The 16,917-nt window shown below is 39.0% G+C and overlaps 5 protein-coding genes and 1 pseudogene across 7 annotated transcripts in view; 2 read left to right on the plus strand and 4 right to left on the minus strand.

The window, feature by feature from the left end:
- On the minus strand, nt 1-2,290 carry LOC104750970 (3-ketoacyl-CoA synthase 7-like). Its single transcript, XM_010472828.2, has 2 exons — nt 2,202-2,290; nt 1-2,096 (listed from the first exon to the last, which is right to left on the minus strand). The coding sequence occupies exon 2, from the start codon at nt 1,663-1,665 to the stop codon at nt 280-282; it is 1,386 nt and encodes a 461-aa protein (XP_010471130.1). The 5' UTR covers nt 1,666-2,096; nt 2,202-2,290; the 3' UTR covers nt 1-279.
- Nucleotides 2,120-3,256, plus strand: LOC104750969 (annotated as a pseudogene).
- Nucleotides 3,078-4,925, minus strand: LOC104750967. Of its 2 annotated transcripts, none has more exons than XM_010472825.2 (6): nt 4,681-4,925; nt 4,344-4,444; nt 4,144-4,265; nt 3,926-4,047; nt 3,670-3,829; nt 3,078-3,584 (listed from the first exon to the last, which is right to left on the minus strand). In XM_010472825.2, exons 1-6 carry the CDS (start codon nt 4,805-4,807, stop codon nt 3,470-3,472), a joined length of 747 nt encoding a protein of 248 aa, XP_010471127.1. In that variant the 5' UTR covers nt 4,808-4,925; the 3' UTR covers nt 3,078-3,469. The 2 variants fall into 2 exon arrangements, with proteins under 2 accessions (XP_010471127.1, XP_010471126.1); XM_010472824.2 differs by having other exon boundaries at nt 3,232-3,584; nt 4,344-4,464; nt 4,681-4,920.
- LOC104750971 lies at nt 5,736-7,591 on the minus strand. Of its 2 annotated transcripts, none has more exons than XM_010472830.2 (3): nt 6,760-7,076; nt 6,338-6,661; nt 5,736-5,828 (listed from the first exon to the last, which is right to left on the minus strand). In XM_010472830.2, exons 1-3 carry the CDS (start codon nt 7,045-7,047, stop codon nt 5,736-5,738), a joined length of 705 nt encoding a protein of 234 aa, XP_010471132.1. In that variant the 5' UTR covers nt 7,048-7,076. The 2 variants fall into 2 exon arrangements, with proteins under 2 accessions (XP_010471132.1, XP_019093507.1); XM_019237962.1 differs by lacking the exon at nt 5,736-5,828 and adding an exon at nt 7,532-7,591 and having other exon boundaries at nt 6,173-6,661; nt 6,760-6,977.
- On the minus strand, nt 7,886-11,074 carry LOC104750972 (pentatricopeptide repeat-containing protein At1g71210-like; the record flags this gene model as incomplete). The annotated part of the gene is made up of 1 exon (XM_010472831.2): nt 7,886-11,074. A coding segment is annotated over one exon (2,745 nt), but the record flags the coding sequence as incomplete, so codon positions are not given.
- The window catches only part of LOC104750973 (UDP-glucose:glycoprotein glucosyltransferase-like), a 9,094-nt gene continuing 3,293 nt past the window's right edge, over nt 11,117-16,917 (plus strand). The window contains exons 1-20 of the mRNA XM_010472832.2: nt 11,117-11,312; nt 11,410-11,766; nt 11,867-12,020; nt 12,274-12,445; nt 12,572-12,645; nt 12,890-12,986; nt 13,066-13,178; nt 13,274-13,389; nt 13,703-13,760; nt 14,004-14,156; nt 14,276-14,374; nt 14,458-14,610; nt 14,831-14,899; nt 15,029-15,117; nt 15,249-15,411; nt 15,579-15,716; nt 15,817-15,922; nt 16,022-16,116; nt 16,222-16,334; nt 16,451-16,661. Of these exons, the coding sequence (XP_010471134.1) occupies nt 11,167-11,312; nt 11,410-11,766; nt 11,867-12,020; nt 12,274-12,445; nt 12,572-12,645; nt 12,890-12,986; nt 13,066-13,178; nt 13,274-13,389; nt 13,703-13,760; nt 14,004-14,156; nt 14,276-14,374; nt 14,458-14,610; nt 14,831-14,899; nt 15,029-15,117; nt 15,249-15,411; nt 15,579-15,716; nt 15,817-15,922; nt 16,022-16,116; nt 16,222-16,334; nt 16,451-16,661 (2,676 nt within the window). The 5' untranslated portion in view covers nt 11,117-11,166. The remainder of the gene's footprint in view (nt 11,313-11,409; nt 11,767-11,866; nt 12,021-12,273; nt 12,446-12,571; nt 12,646-12,889; nt 12,987-13,065; nt 13,179-13,273; nt 13,390-13,702; nt 13,761-14,003; nt 14,157-14,275; nt 14,375-14,457; nt 14,611-14,830; nt 14,900-15,028; nt 15,118-15,248; nt 15,412-15,578; nt 15,717-15,816; nt 15,923-16,021; nt 16,117-16,221; nt 16,335-16,450; nt 16,662-16,917) is intronic.

A 16,917-nucleotide genomic window follows, 5' to 3' on the forward strand; every position in this document is an offset into this window, starting at 1 on the left:
TTCTTTAATTTTAGTGTTTCAGGTACTTGTATTTAGTGTTTAATTTGCAGTTATAGGAAGTTAAACTATAGCAGATACTAAATATTGTGAAGGTAAATACTAAATCCTATTTGATATTGCAATAACAAAACATTTCTGAGAGGAGAGATCTAAAAGAAACAACTCTTGAAGAATCTGAAAATGTGGAAAGTTTTTCCTACAATGCATGATCAGCTTAAGACCAAACCAAAGAGAACTCAAAGGAATTTATAAACTATTCTATGGAGCAGCGAATCAATGTCAAGAAAGGAGCTCTGTCCTTAATTCACTAGAAGCATCTCCACAGACCGGATACAAATGGATTCGATCAGACCATGCATTCCTGTCTCTTGAATCAATCTCAGAAATGCATTTCCAGACAGCACTGTTAGCCTTAAAGCCACTTCCGAACCCGATCTGCCATACTTTATCTCCCTTCTTCATTCTACCTTTAGCTTCCAGGTATTGCAACTCATACCACAGTGAAGACGAAGATGTGTTCCCATAACGGTACAGAGTTGACCGTGAAGCTTCTACGTCTTTCTTGTCCAGCTTCAGATGCTTCTCCACACCTTCAATAATCGCCCTTCCTCCGGCATGTATACAGAAATGCTCAAAAGCTTTCTTGAAGTTAGGTGTGTATATCTCCTTGTGCATTCCCCATTTTCTTTGGATAAATGAGATTATGTATTTGAGCTGCTCTGAATAAGGTAGAACCCGAGGGCCTAACTCCACCACGTTGATCTTTAAGGCCTTTGATGCTACCCTCACAAGCTGCTTGGACAATGCTACTCCTACTTTCCCTTCTTCATCAACTTGCTGCATTACACTCTCGTAGGATTCATTTTCTGATCCGAAGTGAGTTCGTATAAGATGCTGGAGTTTGTATTTCGCCTTATTGATATCTTGCTTCCTGTTGGAGAGAAGAATCGCAGCCCCACCCATTCTGAAGATGGTGTTTGCAATGAGCATTGACTTAGACTTCCCTCTGTAACCATTTGGACTCACAGCTTCCAAGCTCAACACTAGGGCCAAAGAGTCACCATGAATCATCATAAGATCTTTAACAAGATTAACCGAAAGAATCCCGGCGCTGCAGCCCATACCGCTCAAGCTAAAGCTCTTAATGTCGCTCCTCATGCCAAACCGGTTTATGATCATAGAGGTTATGGATGGAGAAGGACAGAAGAGGCTGCAGTTAGACACAAGGATGTCAATACTTTTTGGATCTATCTCATGCTTTGAGAAAAGTTCTTCGACAATAGTGAAGAGGATCTCATGAGTTTCTTCTCTAGCTGCAGGGAGAGAAGCGTTTGGTGGAATCTCATGGACTGAGGCAGGGACACTCGCGTCATCACTAATCCCTGATCGCTCTAAAACCTTCTGCTGAAGATCAAGACTTTCTTGATCAAAAACACCGGATATGGTCAGATGCTCAATGAAATTGGAGACTGGAGCTCGCAAGAAGTCAGGAGGCTGATAACATGAGAAATCAATAAGGTATATAATACACCTTGGTTTGAAGAAATAGTAACCAAAGATTGCTATGAGGACACATGCTGATGCTACCAGGAAATGGTGAAAAGTCATAAAGGGTTGATCAGTGATAAGGAGTGCTTGATTGATGAAAGGAAAACTCGATTCCATATTTTCCAGAATCCCAAACTGGGAAAAAGAGAGAAAGCAAAAGATGGTTACAAATAGAGAGTTTCTGTTTTTGTGGCAAATGTTGATAGATTATAGTGTTTACCATAAAGGGAAAAAAAATAACAAAGTTTGTTGCATCACAGGGTAAGCATGTGAAAGGAGAGTCCAAAACAAGGATGAAATTCAGGTCTCGTGACCTATATTGAGTTTTTTTGCATGATTTCATGGGCAATGAACATCACGTGTTTGTTGAGTATAGTGACTTTGGAAGTCTCTGTTTCTAAAGCTCTACCTCTGTTTCTTTCTTTCACCAACTCCATGTGTTAATCATTCTAAGATCAAACTCTAAATTGTTCAATCTTTCAGAGCATAAAAAAGCTTGAGAGAAGTGAGAACCTTGACTTTGTAATTGGGGAGCCAAAGATCAGAATCTGATCATCAGNAAAAAAAAAAAAAAAAAAAAAAAAAAAAAAAAAAAAAAAAAAAAAAACTAGAGCTCAATAAATGAAAAATTGAGTAAAGTCAGTAGAGCTTACTGGTTTTTTTTGTCGCCGTCTCTCACAAATTCTTCATTCGATCTCTGGAAACGAAGAAATGGAGACTCCACACCCGAGACTCATCGATCCTTCAAAGACTAGAATCGGATGGATCGGCATCGGAATAATGGGATCAGCCATGGTTTCTCATATCCTCGCTGCAGGTTATTCCGTCACCGTCTACGCTCGTGATCTTCGGAAATCGAAGGATCTGCAAACCAAAGGAGCTCGCACAGCCAATACTCCCAAAGAGTTAGCGGAGGTGAGCGATGTTGTGTTCACCATAGTTGGAAACGCTGACGATGTTCGATCGCTGGTTTTAGGTCCCGATGGTGTACTCTCTGGTCTCAAACCCGGTGGAGTAACCGTGGACATGACTAGTAGCAAGCCAGGATTGGCGCGTGAGATACACGAGGAGGCGAGGCGGAGGGATTGCTGGGCGGTTGATGCGCCGGTATCGGGTGGAGACGCTGGAGCACGAGAGGCGAAGCTAACGATTTTCGCCGGCGGAGATTCTGAGATCGTGGAGTGGTTATCTCCCGTGATGAAGAATATGGGAATCGTGAGGTATATGGGAGGAGCAGGGAGTGGTCAGAGTTGTAAGATTGGGAATCAGATTTGTGTAGGAAGCAACATGGTGGGACTAGCTGAAGGGATTGTGTTTCTGAGAAGGCTGGTTTAGATCCCGTGAAATGGCTTGAGGCGGTTAAGGACGGTGCGGCTGGCTCGGCGGTAATGCGGTTGTTTGGGGAAATGATGGTGGAGAGGGATTATAAGGCGACGGGTATTGTGGAGTATATGGTGAAAGATTTGGGAATGGCGGCGGAAGCAGCAACGGCTATGCCTGGTGCTGCTTTGAACAAGCAGTTGTTCTCTGGAATGGTGGCAAATGGAGATGGGAAGTTGGGATTTCAAGGTGTCGTCTCTGTTATTAGGAGACTTAACGGCTTATCTTGATGATACTAGTGTAAACTAAGGCAAACTTGTTTTCCAATTTGGTCAGTAGATTTGGTTCTTGAACCAGAGTTGCTAATAAGAACATGGCGTTTTTTTTCCAATTACAAGGAATAACATCAAAAAATGACAAACATAACTGATTGGTAACAAAGGGGCAACACATCTATGGTAAAATGTAGCATTTGATAAGATTGCAAAAGGGTGCAAGTGTAACTACTTCTACCACCTATAACAACTTCTGTTAGCCAATCAATGATCTTAACCACGACTATCAAAGGTCTTACAATATACGAGAATCACCAACATAACCTCTATCGAGTCTCTTCGACTGCAACGTTAGAGTAGCTATAATCAAACCTCTCTTCCTCGGAGCCATTCCCTTTACTCCTCGTCCATGATACCTTCCATGTTGTATACAAGCTAATCCTGTAATTAACCATATAGGGTAAAGCATGAGTAAAGAATATGGATCTGCAATTTCCGGTCATTTTCACATAAATGATGAGAATACCTCTCAGTTTGAACGGTTCTTTTTGCAAGCATGAGGGTAAGGAAGACAGGGACCATAGCAGCGCACAAATGCTTCAGAGAATGGCCACTAATAATATGATGAGTCCAGCTATATATAGGCTTATCAGCAGCTTCTTCCACCTTGGCTAAGAGATAAAATCCTGCAGTTTCAGCCAATTGAATCTAGAATAAGAAAGCTTCAAAGTGCAAAAGCAAACTGAAGAGATAATATATCAACACAAACACTGATCACTAACCTGCAGCCCAGAGCCAATACGTAGAATGTGTATACATTGGAGGCAATAGAATAGCCATCAAGGGAATAACAATGCAGGGAACAAACTGTACTAAAGCATATGGTCTAAGGTCGTCGAAAAACCTGCAATAAAACGGCTTCTCATCTCAGCTTACTCTAACCTCAAGATGGTATCATTAAAAACCACTTGAAAGGGTTTGAAGGAATTTGAGTTACTACCTCCAATACAAAATGCTAATAAGGCCAGCGAGAAGCAAAGGAACAATGGAGTAAGTACCCTTATGCTCATCAATTCTCTCGATTACAAATATAGCCATGATTGATGTGAAGGCAATAGTCATCTAATCCAAAAAAAAAAACGAGTGATCAAAAACAAGACACAAGAAGCGAGTCTAAGAGAAAGAGAAAGAGAAGCGTACAGGAAGACGATCCCAGAGGAGAGTAGCATCGTTAGGGTGAAGATGATAGTAAGAAGATCCAAAAGCAACAGCAGCAACACCAACGTAAAAGCAAGTCCATCCTATTTTCTCACCTCTCAAACTGTTTTTTTTTTTTTTGAATCAAAATAGACACTAATTTGTTAAAATCTTGATTGAACAAAGAAGAAGAAGAAGAAGAAGAAGCTAAATTTGAAATGACGTTGAGAGCATTTGGAATCCCTGAGAATTAAAAAATCAATGAGATTTGAAAACCCTAAAATTCAAAAGAGAGGATTTAAGATGATGAGATTAAGTGTGAGAATGAAATATGTAATACCGAAATAGGAGCGTTGATCGGCGAAATCGTGGTAAGCCTGAGATTGAGGGATGGTGGGAGTGACGATCATTAGAACTATGAAGATTATAATCGCTGCTCCCCATGCGTACATCGTTCGCTTCTTCATCCTCTTCGATTCTTCTTCTCCTTCTACTTCTGAGAGAACTCAACAGGTTTGTTTTGTTTGACTCTTCAAACTTTTGTTGAGATCAGAACCTTTTTTTTTTTTTTTTATATTGGGTCGATGTCATAAATAAAGCGTCGAGGAAAATAATAAGTTTGATTTTCTCAAATTACAACAGGGAGGGCAAAACGGTAAATTCAAGTATGAGGACTGATGACGCATCGACTCTCTCTCCCCCACCCGTATTTCCAAGTTTGTCACAACATATTTTTTAATTTTAACATACACGATTGTACCACTATATGTCTGCCCATACACGATCTCATTTTTTTTTTGGTTATGAGAACAATGCTTAAGACTTGAGGAAAATAAAATAAAATACGAAGGTAGTTTTGTATTGGAGAGAGATAACGTTCTCTATGGAATCATGTCTCTCTCTAGACTCTAGTCAAGCTCAAATGTGCTGACAATGAACCTAGGTTAGACCGGACTCGAGTTCATACTTGCTCGAAGCCTAAAATGATTGCTTATACCGAGTACAAAAATTGTTGTATCTTATAGAAATCAACCAAAACATAACCATTACACATAAATATATATGAAACCGAGTTAAAATAATCTAATTGGGTTTCTATTAATTATCATAGACTCTTTTTTTAAGATTACAAGAAGTTATGGCCTTTGGTCCCATATTTTTCTAGGATCCGAGATAAACCAGAGCATATCCAAACTCGTGATCTTGAGGCATACTAATTAAAAAGGTTCTTTTAGCATAGCTAGGGAGATATAAAATAGCTTATAAATGTAAATATGGTTGATATGAGATTTCAAACACCAAAAACTAAACATGATCTAAAGCAATAAGAGGAACGATAATTGCGATATGCATCATCAAAGATATTCCATTGATTCTGTTACCTCATTATATTTTTCATTTGCATTTTGTGTTGTCACGAAGCGAAGAAATTATGTTCTTCTTTAACAATTTGATGTAGTCATCACCTTCACATGGCTTCTCATCCATCTACACTTTCCCATGTACAATATTTCGAGTAGTTAGTTTCTTTCAACTAGTGTAAAAACTATTATTTATGAATTAAGCTTAGTGGTTTTGCTTATCTAGGATCGGCCGTTGATAATACATGAAAAATATATGTATGTATAGTATATCATCTCACTCTATACAGTACAGAATGCCACACTCAGATTCAGGTCAATAGAAGTCCAAACATTAATCTCTGTCGCACCAATACAATCAAAATCTTTTTTTTTTTACAACCCATTGATTCAAGAACTTTATCATAAACTATCAATTAGTCCTATATACACATTCCTTTCTAACTTTATGAATTCTTAACATAATCCTCCCAAGATATGGACTCTAAACATGTATTGTTTGGAGAAGGAAAGTTACATCCTTACTTATATCTCTAAAACCTATATACGCTATGAATCTTGCTAACTAGCACAATGTCTATATTCTATACAAACATAAAATCAAAGAGAAATGAAGAAGACAAAGAGGAGACACACCTTGACATGAAAATTATAGCAAACCACCCTTTGCTCTCGGCAAACTAGAGAAGTAGAAGCACTTAAAATACTCAAACCTTGCACCTCCATTACATGAAGGAGGTTCGAGAACTCGTCTTCGTTTTCCTTCTTCAAGCATATCTGTACAACAGCCTCATAACCTGATTCTCCCAACTCAAGAACCAAGATTGCTCGAATGGAAGGACCTCGTCTCTCTAACTCCACAAGTTTCTGCTTTCTTAGAGTTAGCTCTCCAACTTCATTTTGCAGCTTGGGAATGTAAGTTATTGCATTATCGATGATAGACGGTGCAGACCATTTCTTCTGTCAATCACCAAGAAAAGTTATAGCTCACAACAACGTCCACCAGAAACAGACCTAAAAGTTGTAATCACAGGTTTTAGCTCTGATATCAAGAAAACCTTGGAAGAAGAAGAGTGATCAGGAAGAAGAGTGCCGAGAGTGAGGTAAGAGGCATGAAGTCTCATCCTCCTAAGACGCTCCTTGGCGTTATGGTCTAGTTTCTTTGCTGCAGCTGCACCACTTGAGGAGCCATCAACTTCATGCAAAATTGGTTCTTTCCTTTTTCTTTGTGATTGACAAGTGTCCTTCTCTGCGGACTCCTTCTCGATGTTTGTTTCTGCAGGGATATGCAAGCGATCATGGAGTAAACTGGATATTGAAGTCTGATGATTCGGCTGAGAAGACATATTATATACGACGACGGCAAGAGAAACAATACGACAAGAACAATATTACTACCGATTGTCCTAGTTAAACTCAAGAATTTGCAAAGTAATTAATCTCTAAACCCTAATTATAAGTTAACAAGATGATCATGACAATGATTTGTATGTATGTAGGTGTGTATGTATATATATGTGTGTGTGTGTAGGGGAAGGAGTCTAAAAGTCAACCCCAGACGAAGTAATAAAATAACAATGATAAACCATAATTTTAAATAATAAAATGATGCAAGATTAAACTAAAATTAGAAAATAAAAAGAGGTTCAGGGAATCACAGCTCACAGAGCAAGTTAATAGAATAGAAAAGGTCGTCTTGTATTTGCAGTACAGACAGAGTAAGAAATGATGAACCCATAGCGAGCAAGAGATATAAAAAGAAGAAGATAACTTCTTTTATTTTTTTCATTTTCTTGTTTTTGAGAAGAAGAAAAGTTGTGAGCTTCTTACCTGATTCATCTTCTCCATTGTGGTGCTTCTTTGTAAGAATGCAGAGGTTGTCATAGAAAAGAGTCGCTATGTTTTTCTAATGTAAGTCTCTCTGATTTGGTCACTTTGGTGTATGTGCGTGGGTCTTTATTATGCAGTACAAATTGTAGTACACAGTACACACATTTTTTTAATTTGTTTGTTTAATGTGTATAATGTATTTATGTACATCCCTAAATCTCCTCTGTTTTTAATCTTGTTTGTTTTGTTTTTTCATTATGTTGTTAAAATATTTGTGTTTAGTCAATAAGAGAGTGCTTTTATATCAAATTTTATATGAAAATTAGAAAGACTATTAGCAAAAATACCAAAGTATTTGTTATCAATTTTTTTCTTATTTCTTTAACAAAAAAATTATAACTTTTAATAAACAAATGTAATACAAACACAAATAATTCAAAACCAAGGTGGGCGGGCACCATTTAAGTTTCTTTAACAACAAATGAAGAATATGACAAAAATTGTTGAAATCTCTCTCTTGAGTTGTGTGTTTCTCTACTAGGAAAGACTACTACCAAATTGTGTACATGATGTAGATCTGAAGCTGATACTACCCAATTCTGTAACTGCCTCTAATGACACATTTGTAATACAGAGACAAGAAAGCTTTCTGCAAGTCATGGCTTTCTCACTCACCTGTTATCAATGGATCATCCAATTCCCAAAACAGAAATTGAATCCAAAACAATCAATTAACTGAGAGATTCTTCCCTTATTCTCTATTAACCAATTCTGACCTCTCCATGCCGGTACTTTTCATTATTCACGTTGTCTCTCTCTATTCCAACCATTCCTCCCTAAGCTTGACTGCAAATTCCGTCCCTCTAGTATGCGGCCAGCCCGTTTAAGGATACTGTCAGTCCACTCATTAGGCTCATACCCTCTCCGACATATTCTTTCAACCATCTCATATGCATCTTCCGCCTGGTTCATCACAATCATTCTCAACAGCATATTGTACGTGTATATATCAAGTGTATAGCATTTCTCTATAACTTCATCTAACCGCTTCAGTTGTACTTCCATATCGATGCGTCCCGAAAATAATCCTATCAACTCACCAAGTGACTTCATCTCAGGGATCTTTTCTTCTACATCTCTCATCCGTGTCCATGCTTCATACACCCCTTTGCTCTTCATTGCGTTATGCAAAAGAACATTACCGATGAAAGCTGTAATACGGCGCCCGCTTTTCCTAAAATCATTGACTAATCCAACTGCCTCCTCATACCTTTCTTCGTTGCACAACTTTTGTATGTTTAGTTCGTAACATTCGATACTAGGCCGCAGTCCTTCACTCTTCATTTCTTCCAAGAAATGCATCGCATCATCCAATCTATTTGCTTTACAGAGGCCAACAATCATAACATGGTAAAGTCTGTTTTTGATCTCACCTTTTTCACGCAGGTCATGGAAAAAGTGAAGAGCATCGGCCATTTTCTCATTTTTAAGATAACTCTGAAGCATGAGAATGTTTGAATCTAGTGTGGGCTTCATCCCATCTGTATCCATCATATCATACACTAGTCTTGCTAGTTTTGGTTTCCCTGCAAACCCAGCTCCTTCGATGAATAAGTTGTAGGCCTGAACTTTGTGTTCCCAAAGTGACAACTGGAACTCAAGCAAAGTAGTAAAAAAGTTTTTTCCACCACTTTCCATCTCACAAACACATCGAATAACATTTCGAAAGAGAGTACGGATCGGGGTGTAACCCTTTTCCTGCATCCCGATGATAAGTTCAGCAGCTATGTCTCCCCTCATTATTGTGATTGAGCCGTATATCAAGCTGATGAACATTTTGAAGGAGGTATCTACACCACTTCTATTGAATAGCTCATTAATCATAAGAGCGTCCTCCACTTTCCCAACATTGCAAAGGGCTGATATAATATTGCCACCAGCTATACGTTTAGGCAATAAGTCCTGTTCTGCGGCAGCAATAAACAGCTCCTTTGCCATGTCAGGCTTCCCTTTCCAACACAAGGCATTGGTAAGTGTACTAAAAGTCTTTCCTCCAAGAAAATGCCCTCGGTCCATCGCCCCCTTCAAGACATCATAAGCTTGTTCAACACTTCCATTGGCGCAAAGGGTATGAATCAGATAGTTGTAAGACGTGGCAGTAGGAGCAAAGCCAATTTCTGATCTCGACCTGTATAACTCGAGGGCTTCATCTACAAATCCGGCTTTGCAAAAGAAGCATAAAGCTGCATTCATCGTTTTCTTATTAGGTGAAACTCCACGTACCATCATCTCCGTCAGGATATCATACACACCATCAAGATCGTTCTCTTTCAAAAGTTGAAAGACCAAAGAGTTATACCTGAAAACTTCGAGTTCACAACCTTCTAAAGGACTAATTTTCTGCAAGAAATCCGCAGTGTTATTCAAAAATCCAGCTTTCATAAGAGCCTTAATCCAAATGTTATAAGCACGGTCCATATCCACTGTTCCCACCACTTTGATATCATCTAACAACTTAGTAGCTTCCTGAAATTTCCGTTTGGTACACAGAGCATCGACCAAAATGCCTAAACCAGAACCGCATCCAGCAGGATCATTGGGGAGCAAAGCTCGGATATAACCTTCAGCATCATCAAGTTTCCCTTGCTTGCACAACTTCTTCACCAAAATGGAATGCGTGACAGCACAAACAAAGCCACGCTCAGAGATCTGCTCGAAGATGACATCAACCGTATCAAAACACTTCTCCTCAACAAGTGCATTAAGAAGCACATGATACCCAAACGAATCCAAATCCAAACCTCGGAACCTCATGTTACCAAAATGCTGAAGAGCTATATCAGTACGACCAGCAACAGCATATCCCACAACGAGCGCATCACATAGACGAAGCGAATGGCGATAACCTTCAACGCCAACACTTCGATCCAAGATTTCAATCATAAGAGTCACAAGCTTAGCACCACGAAGGATCTTGAAGATGGCGTGAAAAGTAGCACGGGTGTGATGAAACCCAGGCTGACGAGCAGCCCAATCGAAGAATTTAAGACAAGAGAGGATATCGTTACGAGTGTGTGAAAGCACGTCGAGTACGAATTTCTCAGTAAGACGGAGTCGGAGGTCGGAGAGGTGGAGGTAGAAAGCTCTGTCATCTCCATCGTTAGAAGGAGTTCGGAGGATATCGAAGATTCGATCGATTAACTGGTGACTCTGCTTCACACCTCGATGCTTAAACCAGTCTTTCCATTCGCGGACTAGGATATCTCCGGGAGTGATTGAAGAAGAAGAAGAAGAAGCTCTAGAGGAGAAGGTAGAGAACGGGAAATGAGAAGAGATAGCGTCGACTTTGTTACCGGAATTGCAGTTTCTGAACGACGACGCAGAGAGCGATAGTATCCTCCGCCTGAGGAGCATCCCTTCGCATGATCTCGACGGTGACGCAACCAACACCGAAGGCCACCAAAAAACTCGTAAAACCCTAACTTTTGTGAGCCGGTCAGTGATCGCCACGTTAGACTCGATGTCGTGGCTTTTGTTGGCTATTTACGAAAATGTCCTTTTTCCTGAGTTAGTGAGAGAAATATTGGGTTCCCGGCTTTGTTTCTGGTTTGCTTCTCTTCTCCGTCGTGGAAAAGATGGGGACCAATCTGAGATCTTGGCTTTATCTCATTCTTCTCTTTTTCGTCATCGTCGGCGTCAACGCTCAGAATCGGAGACCTAAGAATGTTCAGGTGGCTGTTAAGGCTAAGTGGCAGGGTACTCCTCTTCTCCTCGAGGCTGGGTAATGTCATTGTTGTTGACATTTCTTACTTTTTGTTACTGATCTTTGCGAATTCGACAGTGAAATCTGAATTTGTTGTTGTTGTTGTTGTGAATAGAGAGTTGATTTCGAAAGAATCGAAGCAGTTGTTTTGGGAGTTCACTGATGCTTGGCTTGGTTCCGATGGAGATGATGATGATACTGATTGCAAATCAGCTAGAGATTGTCTTCTTAAGATATCTAAACAAGCTTCGACTCTGTTAGCTCAACCAGTGGCTTCTCTTTTCCATTTCTCACTTACTTTGAGATCTGCCTCCCCCCGGCTTGTGCTTTACCGTCAATTAGCTGATGAGTCTCTATCTTCTTTCCCTCACGGCGATGATCCTTCTGCGAATGGGTGCTGTTGGGTTGATACTGGCTCCTCTCTCTTTTATGATGTTGCAGATCTTGAATCCTGGCTCGCATCTTCCCCTGCGTATGCACTGACAGTTTCTCTTCNTTTTTTTTTTTTTTTTTTCGTTTTGGTTAAGCTCATAATTTGTTCTTTCTAAGCTGCATTTTTCGTTGGGTGCTAGTGCTGGAGACGCGGTTCAGGGGCCTGAGCTCTTCGACTTTGATCACGTTCATTTTGATTCAAGAGCTGGAAGCCCAGTTGCCGTTCTCTATGGTGCAGTTGGGACTGATTGCTTTAGGAAATTTCACCTCTCGCTTGCTAAAGCAGCCAAAGAGGTCTCTCTTTTTTTATGGAAACTTGTCCTTGATTGTTGAAAAAACGTATTTTTTTATTGGGCTAGAAAAGGAATGCTTTACCTTGAGCTCGTGGCATGAGTTTGAGAAGTTCCATCGTATGGGGTTCAGTTGTTTTCTTTTTTCTGTTACTGTCTTGATAAAAAAACATCAGGCTCTACTGTCCAGGGAGACATTTCCTATTGTCTATCTGCTTTTGTTGTGTGCATGCTAATTAAGCCTTGGTTTCCTACAGGGAAAAGTTACTTATGTTGTTAGACCAGTATTACCTTCGGGTTGTGAAGGCAAAACCAGACCCTGCGGTGCCATTGGGGCAAGAGATAATGTTAGCTTAGCTGGCTATGGTGTGGAGCTTGCTTTGAAGAACATGGAGTACAAGGCAATGGATGATAGTGCTATAAAGAAAGGTTAGTGTTAAATACTCAGTTATTCATTTCGCCACCCGAATATTGAAAGTAAAAGCCTATTTTTATCCAGTATTTTTTTTTTGGATCTTCTTTCTATCCTTTAACTATTTCTGCTACGAGTTTCAGGTATCACTCTTGAAGATCCAAGGACTGAAGATCTTAGTCAAGATGTTAGGGGCTTTATATTCTCAAAAATCCTGGTATGTTTAATTTGAAAAATAACCAAGAGTAATGTATACATATATAGAAAACCATTTCTTTCAAAATATCTCTTCATTTATTTTGCACGAATGTATGAATACTCGCAAAAAATAAGTATGTTTTTGTCGATGCGAGACGGACAAAGATACGAGAGGAATGATGGGAAAAGGATTTTTTTTTTGTAGTAGTAGTTAGTTGAATTTCTGTAGGGTAATCGTTAAGGTCAGTGCTCTTCTTTTGCAGGACAGGAAACCTGAGCTAAGATCAGAAGTCATGGCTTTTAGGGATTATCTCCTATCATCAACAGTATCAGACACGCTTGATGTTTGGGAGCTCAAGGGTAGATCTGCATCCTGAATGTTTGGCTTGGTTATGATAGAAATTAATCATGTGTTTCCTAATTTACCTTAGTTCAACAGATTTAGGACACCAAACAGCGCAGAGAATAGTCCATGCCTCTGATCCCCTGCAGTCTATGCAAGAAATTAATCAAAACTTCCCTAGTGTAGTATCTTCATTATCTCGCATGAAGGTATGTCATTGTTTTTTGATGCTGTGTTTACACTGCTGGTTGAATTTTTTTCTTGTGGTTCCTTTTATTTTAGATATGTATGGTTAATCGTGCAGCTGAATGAATCAATCAAAGATGAGATACTTTCAAACCAGAGAATGGTTCCCCCTGGCAAGGCTTTGTTGGCTCTGAATGGTGCCCTGTTGAACATCGAAGATATGGATCTATACATGTAATACCTTTTTGCACATTGTGTTACTTTGCCTTGGTCTGGGCATATTTTAGTGCAATCCATGATCCATGAGGAGACTTTTCTTTTTTATGGTTTAGCAAGCTGAAATTCTGATGTTTTTTTCTCATTTGGTTCTCTTCCCCAAGCCCATTTTTGCTTGAGTACACGACCAGACCTAGTTTCCCGTCTTTCTATCCACTTGCATTTGATATCAGATTGCATTGAATCGCTATTCATTTAGATTTCCGTTTTACCCTTTTCAAAAGGTAGCATGCCTAAATTGTTACTCTGGTTGCCATTATTCTGTTTGTAGGTTGATGGATTTGGCTCATCAGGAATTGTCCCTGGCCAACCAATTTTCGAAGCTTAAGGTACTCCTGTAATAATAGACCGAAATTTTATGATTTAGTGTTTCATTTTTCTGTTTTGCTGGAGATCTTGGACATACATCCCAATTCTTGTGAAATAAAAAGTAAAGTTGTAGTTTATATAACATAGAAGAAAAACTGGAACTATACAAATTGATAATTTTTTTTCTTCCTGTATATTCAGGACATTAAAATATGATTAGTCTTGAACATATGGATGTGTTAACATGTTTATGCAACTATCAGATACCTGTTGGAGCCATACGGAAACTTCTACTAACTACCCCTCTCCCCGAGCCGGATTCATATCGGGTTGATTTCCGTTCCGTGCATGTTAACTATCTCAACAATCTGGAAGAGGATGATATGTACAAGCGTTGGAGGAGTAATCTTAACGAGGTAACTAGTGCAGCTGCATCTTCACCATAAGTGAGGATACATGTGATTTAACTGTAAGCAAGGTGCCATTTGGAAAATAATATCTCTAACGGCCTGTGTTTCTCTCACTTTGTAATAAGATTTTGATGCCTGCTTTCCCTGGGCAACTACGTTACATCCGAAAGAACCTATTCCATGCAGTTTATGTCATTGATCCAGCAACTGCCTGCGGTCTTGAGGTAAGTCTTATATCTGCCCTTTCCCGGCATTGCTGTCCCTTTATCCCTTTTCCCTTGAGCTGACTATTGTTGGATCTTTACAGTCCATTGACACTCTCAGATCTTTGTATGAAAATCAAGTCCCTGTGAGATTTGGGGTGATTTTATATTCCACTCAATTAATCAAGACAATCGAGGAGAATGGTGGTCAAATCCCATCTTCTGATGCCCAAGTTAAAGAGGACATATCCACTATGGTATTCACTGTTTAGAATATAAATTGACTGTTTATCGTTTTTCCCAATTTTGAACTTTTTTGCCAGCAATAAGAAGCTTTTTCAGGGGGGTTAAGAAATTTCATGTTTATCATTTGCCCAAGTTAAAGAGGACATATTATGTTCATTTTTTTGTTTTTTTTTTTTGCTGAGGGGTAAAACTAAGAATGGATTATTTTCTGATGAAAAACTCCCTTTGCAGGTTATACGTCTTTTTTTGTACATCAAGGAGCACCATGGGATTCAAACAGCTTTTCAGTTCTTGGGCAATGTAATAGACATTAAAAATTTACACCAAACTCACAGTTAGAAGTGTCTTGAAACAATTATTTGTCATTTTCTGCTGTAACTTCAAGTATCCAAGAACGTTAGTTGCTAACATCTTCAGGTTGGTTAACAGATAAACACACTAAGGACTGAATCTGCTGATTCTTCCGAGGAGGACATTGAACAGGAGCACGTCGATGGAGCATTTGTTGAGACAATTCTGTAAGTACTATGTATATTTAGAATCATTATTCTACGATCGTAGATCTATATTATTTCTATCTCCAATTCTCCATAGGAAATTTGGATTGTATTTCTTAACGCTCCTAAAGTTTGGGTCTTTTATATTCTAGACCAAAGGTTAAATCACCCCCACAGGATATGTTGCTGAAACTGCAACAAGAGCATACTTTGAAAGAAGCATCTGAAGCAAGCTCCATGTTTGTATTTAAGCTGGGTCTGGCGAAATTGAAGTGTTCCTTTTTGATGAATGGCCTTGTCTTCGATTCTGTTGAGGTACTTTTTGTGCATCTTTTATAATTGTACATGCAAACCTTTTTTTTTTACTTTTTAATCTTCATCAACTTTCACGTCTGCATAGTAAGAGCTTTTAATATTCTACGGCTGTGATTTTCTTAAGTCTATTGAAAATTGGTTCATGAAGCTACCCCTTGTCTTTCCAGGAAGAAACTCTTTTAAATGCCATGAATGATGAGCTTCCTAAGATACAAGAACAAGTTTATTACGGCCAGATAGAATCCCATACTAATGTTTTGGACAAATTGCTTTCGGAAAGTGGTCTTAGCCGTTACAATCCACAGGTAGGGAATTTCACTGGCAGCATATCTTGTAATATGCTTATGTGTTTGTTCATTACTAATTCCAAGAAGTGTCTGCCTCTCGTATTTGCATTGTTTGTAGATTATTAGTGGAGGAAAGAACAAACCAAGATTTGTGTCACTGGCTTCATCGACTAGGGAAGGGGAATCTATGTTGAATGATGTTAACTACTTGCATTCACCTGAAAGTAACAAGAAATTATATAGTCAACAGCTTCTGTCCATATCCCAAATGTGTTATCTTCTTAGGAAAACTCACTTAATATATATCTTTATAACAATTCCAGCTTCAGATGATGTAAAGTACGTGACTCATCTCCTTGCTGCTGATGTCGCAACGAAGAAAGGAATGAAATTGTTACATGAAGGAGTCCGTTACTTGGTTAGTTGATGTATTATTAGCTTTATGCCTCGTTCTTTACACCCTTATCCTCGACCTTAAGTTGGATCCGCACATGGTATTGATGTTTCTTACATTTTCATACAGATTGGAGGTTCCAAAAGTGCTCGTCTTGGAGTCTTATTTAGTAGCAGCCAGAATGCCGACCCAAATAGCCTTCTGTTTATAAAGTTTTTCGAAAAAACTGCTTCGTCATTTAGGTATGTGAGTTTTTGTCTTACATGTGATAGGTAAAGTGTTCTCGATGATACTTTTGTTTGTGTCATTTCCTTACCTTCATCTCTGCTTGTTATGTTTGTTATCTAATTATTTGCAGTCATGAGGAAAAGGTGCTATACTTCTTGGATAAACTATGCTTGTTTTACGAGCGTGAATATCTGTTAAAAACATCAGTGGAATCAGCTAGCTCCCAAATGTTCGTTGATAAAGTCGCTGAGCTTGCTGAGGAGTATGGGCTATCTTCTAAGGCCTACCGATCTTGTCTCGCTGAATCGTTGGATGAACAATTACTTAAACGTTTGACAAAGGTATGCTGCTTTAAAAAATTCTAATATGCATGAAAGAATGTCGATACAAGAATCATCAGTTTTCTGTNTCTGATGCCCAAGTTAAAGAGGACATATCCACTATGGTATTCACTGTTTAGAATACAAATCGACTGTTTATCGTTTTTCCCAATTTTGAAATTTTTTGCCTGCAATAAGAAGCTTTTTCAGGGGGGTTAAGAAATTTCCTGTTTATCATTTGCCCAAGTTAAAGAGGACATATTATGTTCATTTTTTT

The sequence above is a fragment of the Camelina sativa genome, chromosome 16 (genome assembly GCF_000633955.1).
Source record: "Camelina sativa cultivar DH55 chromosome 16, Cs, whole genome shotgun sequence".
NCBI lineage: Eukaryota > Viridiplantae > Streptophyta > Magnoliopsida > Brassicales > Brassicaceae > Camelina > Camelina sativa.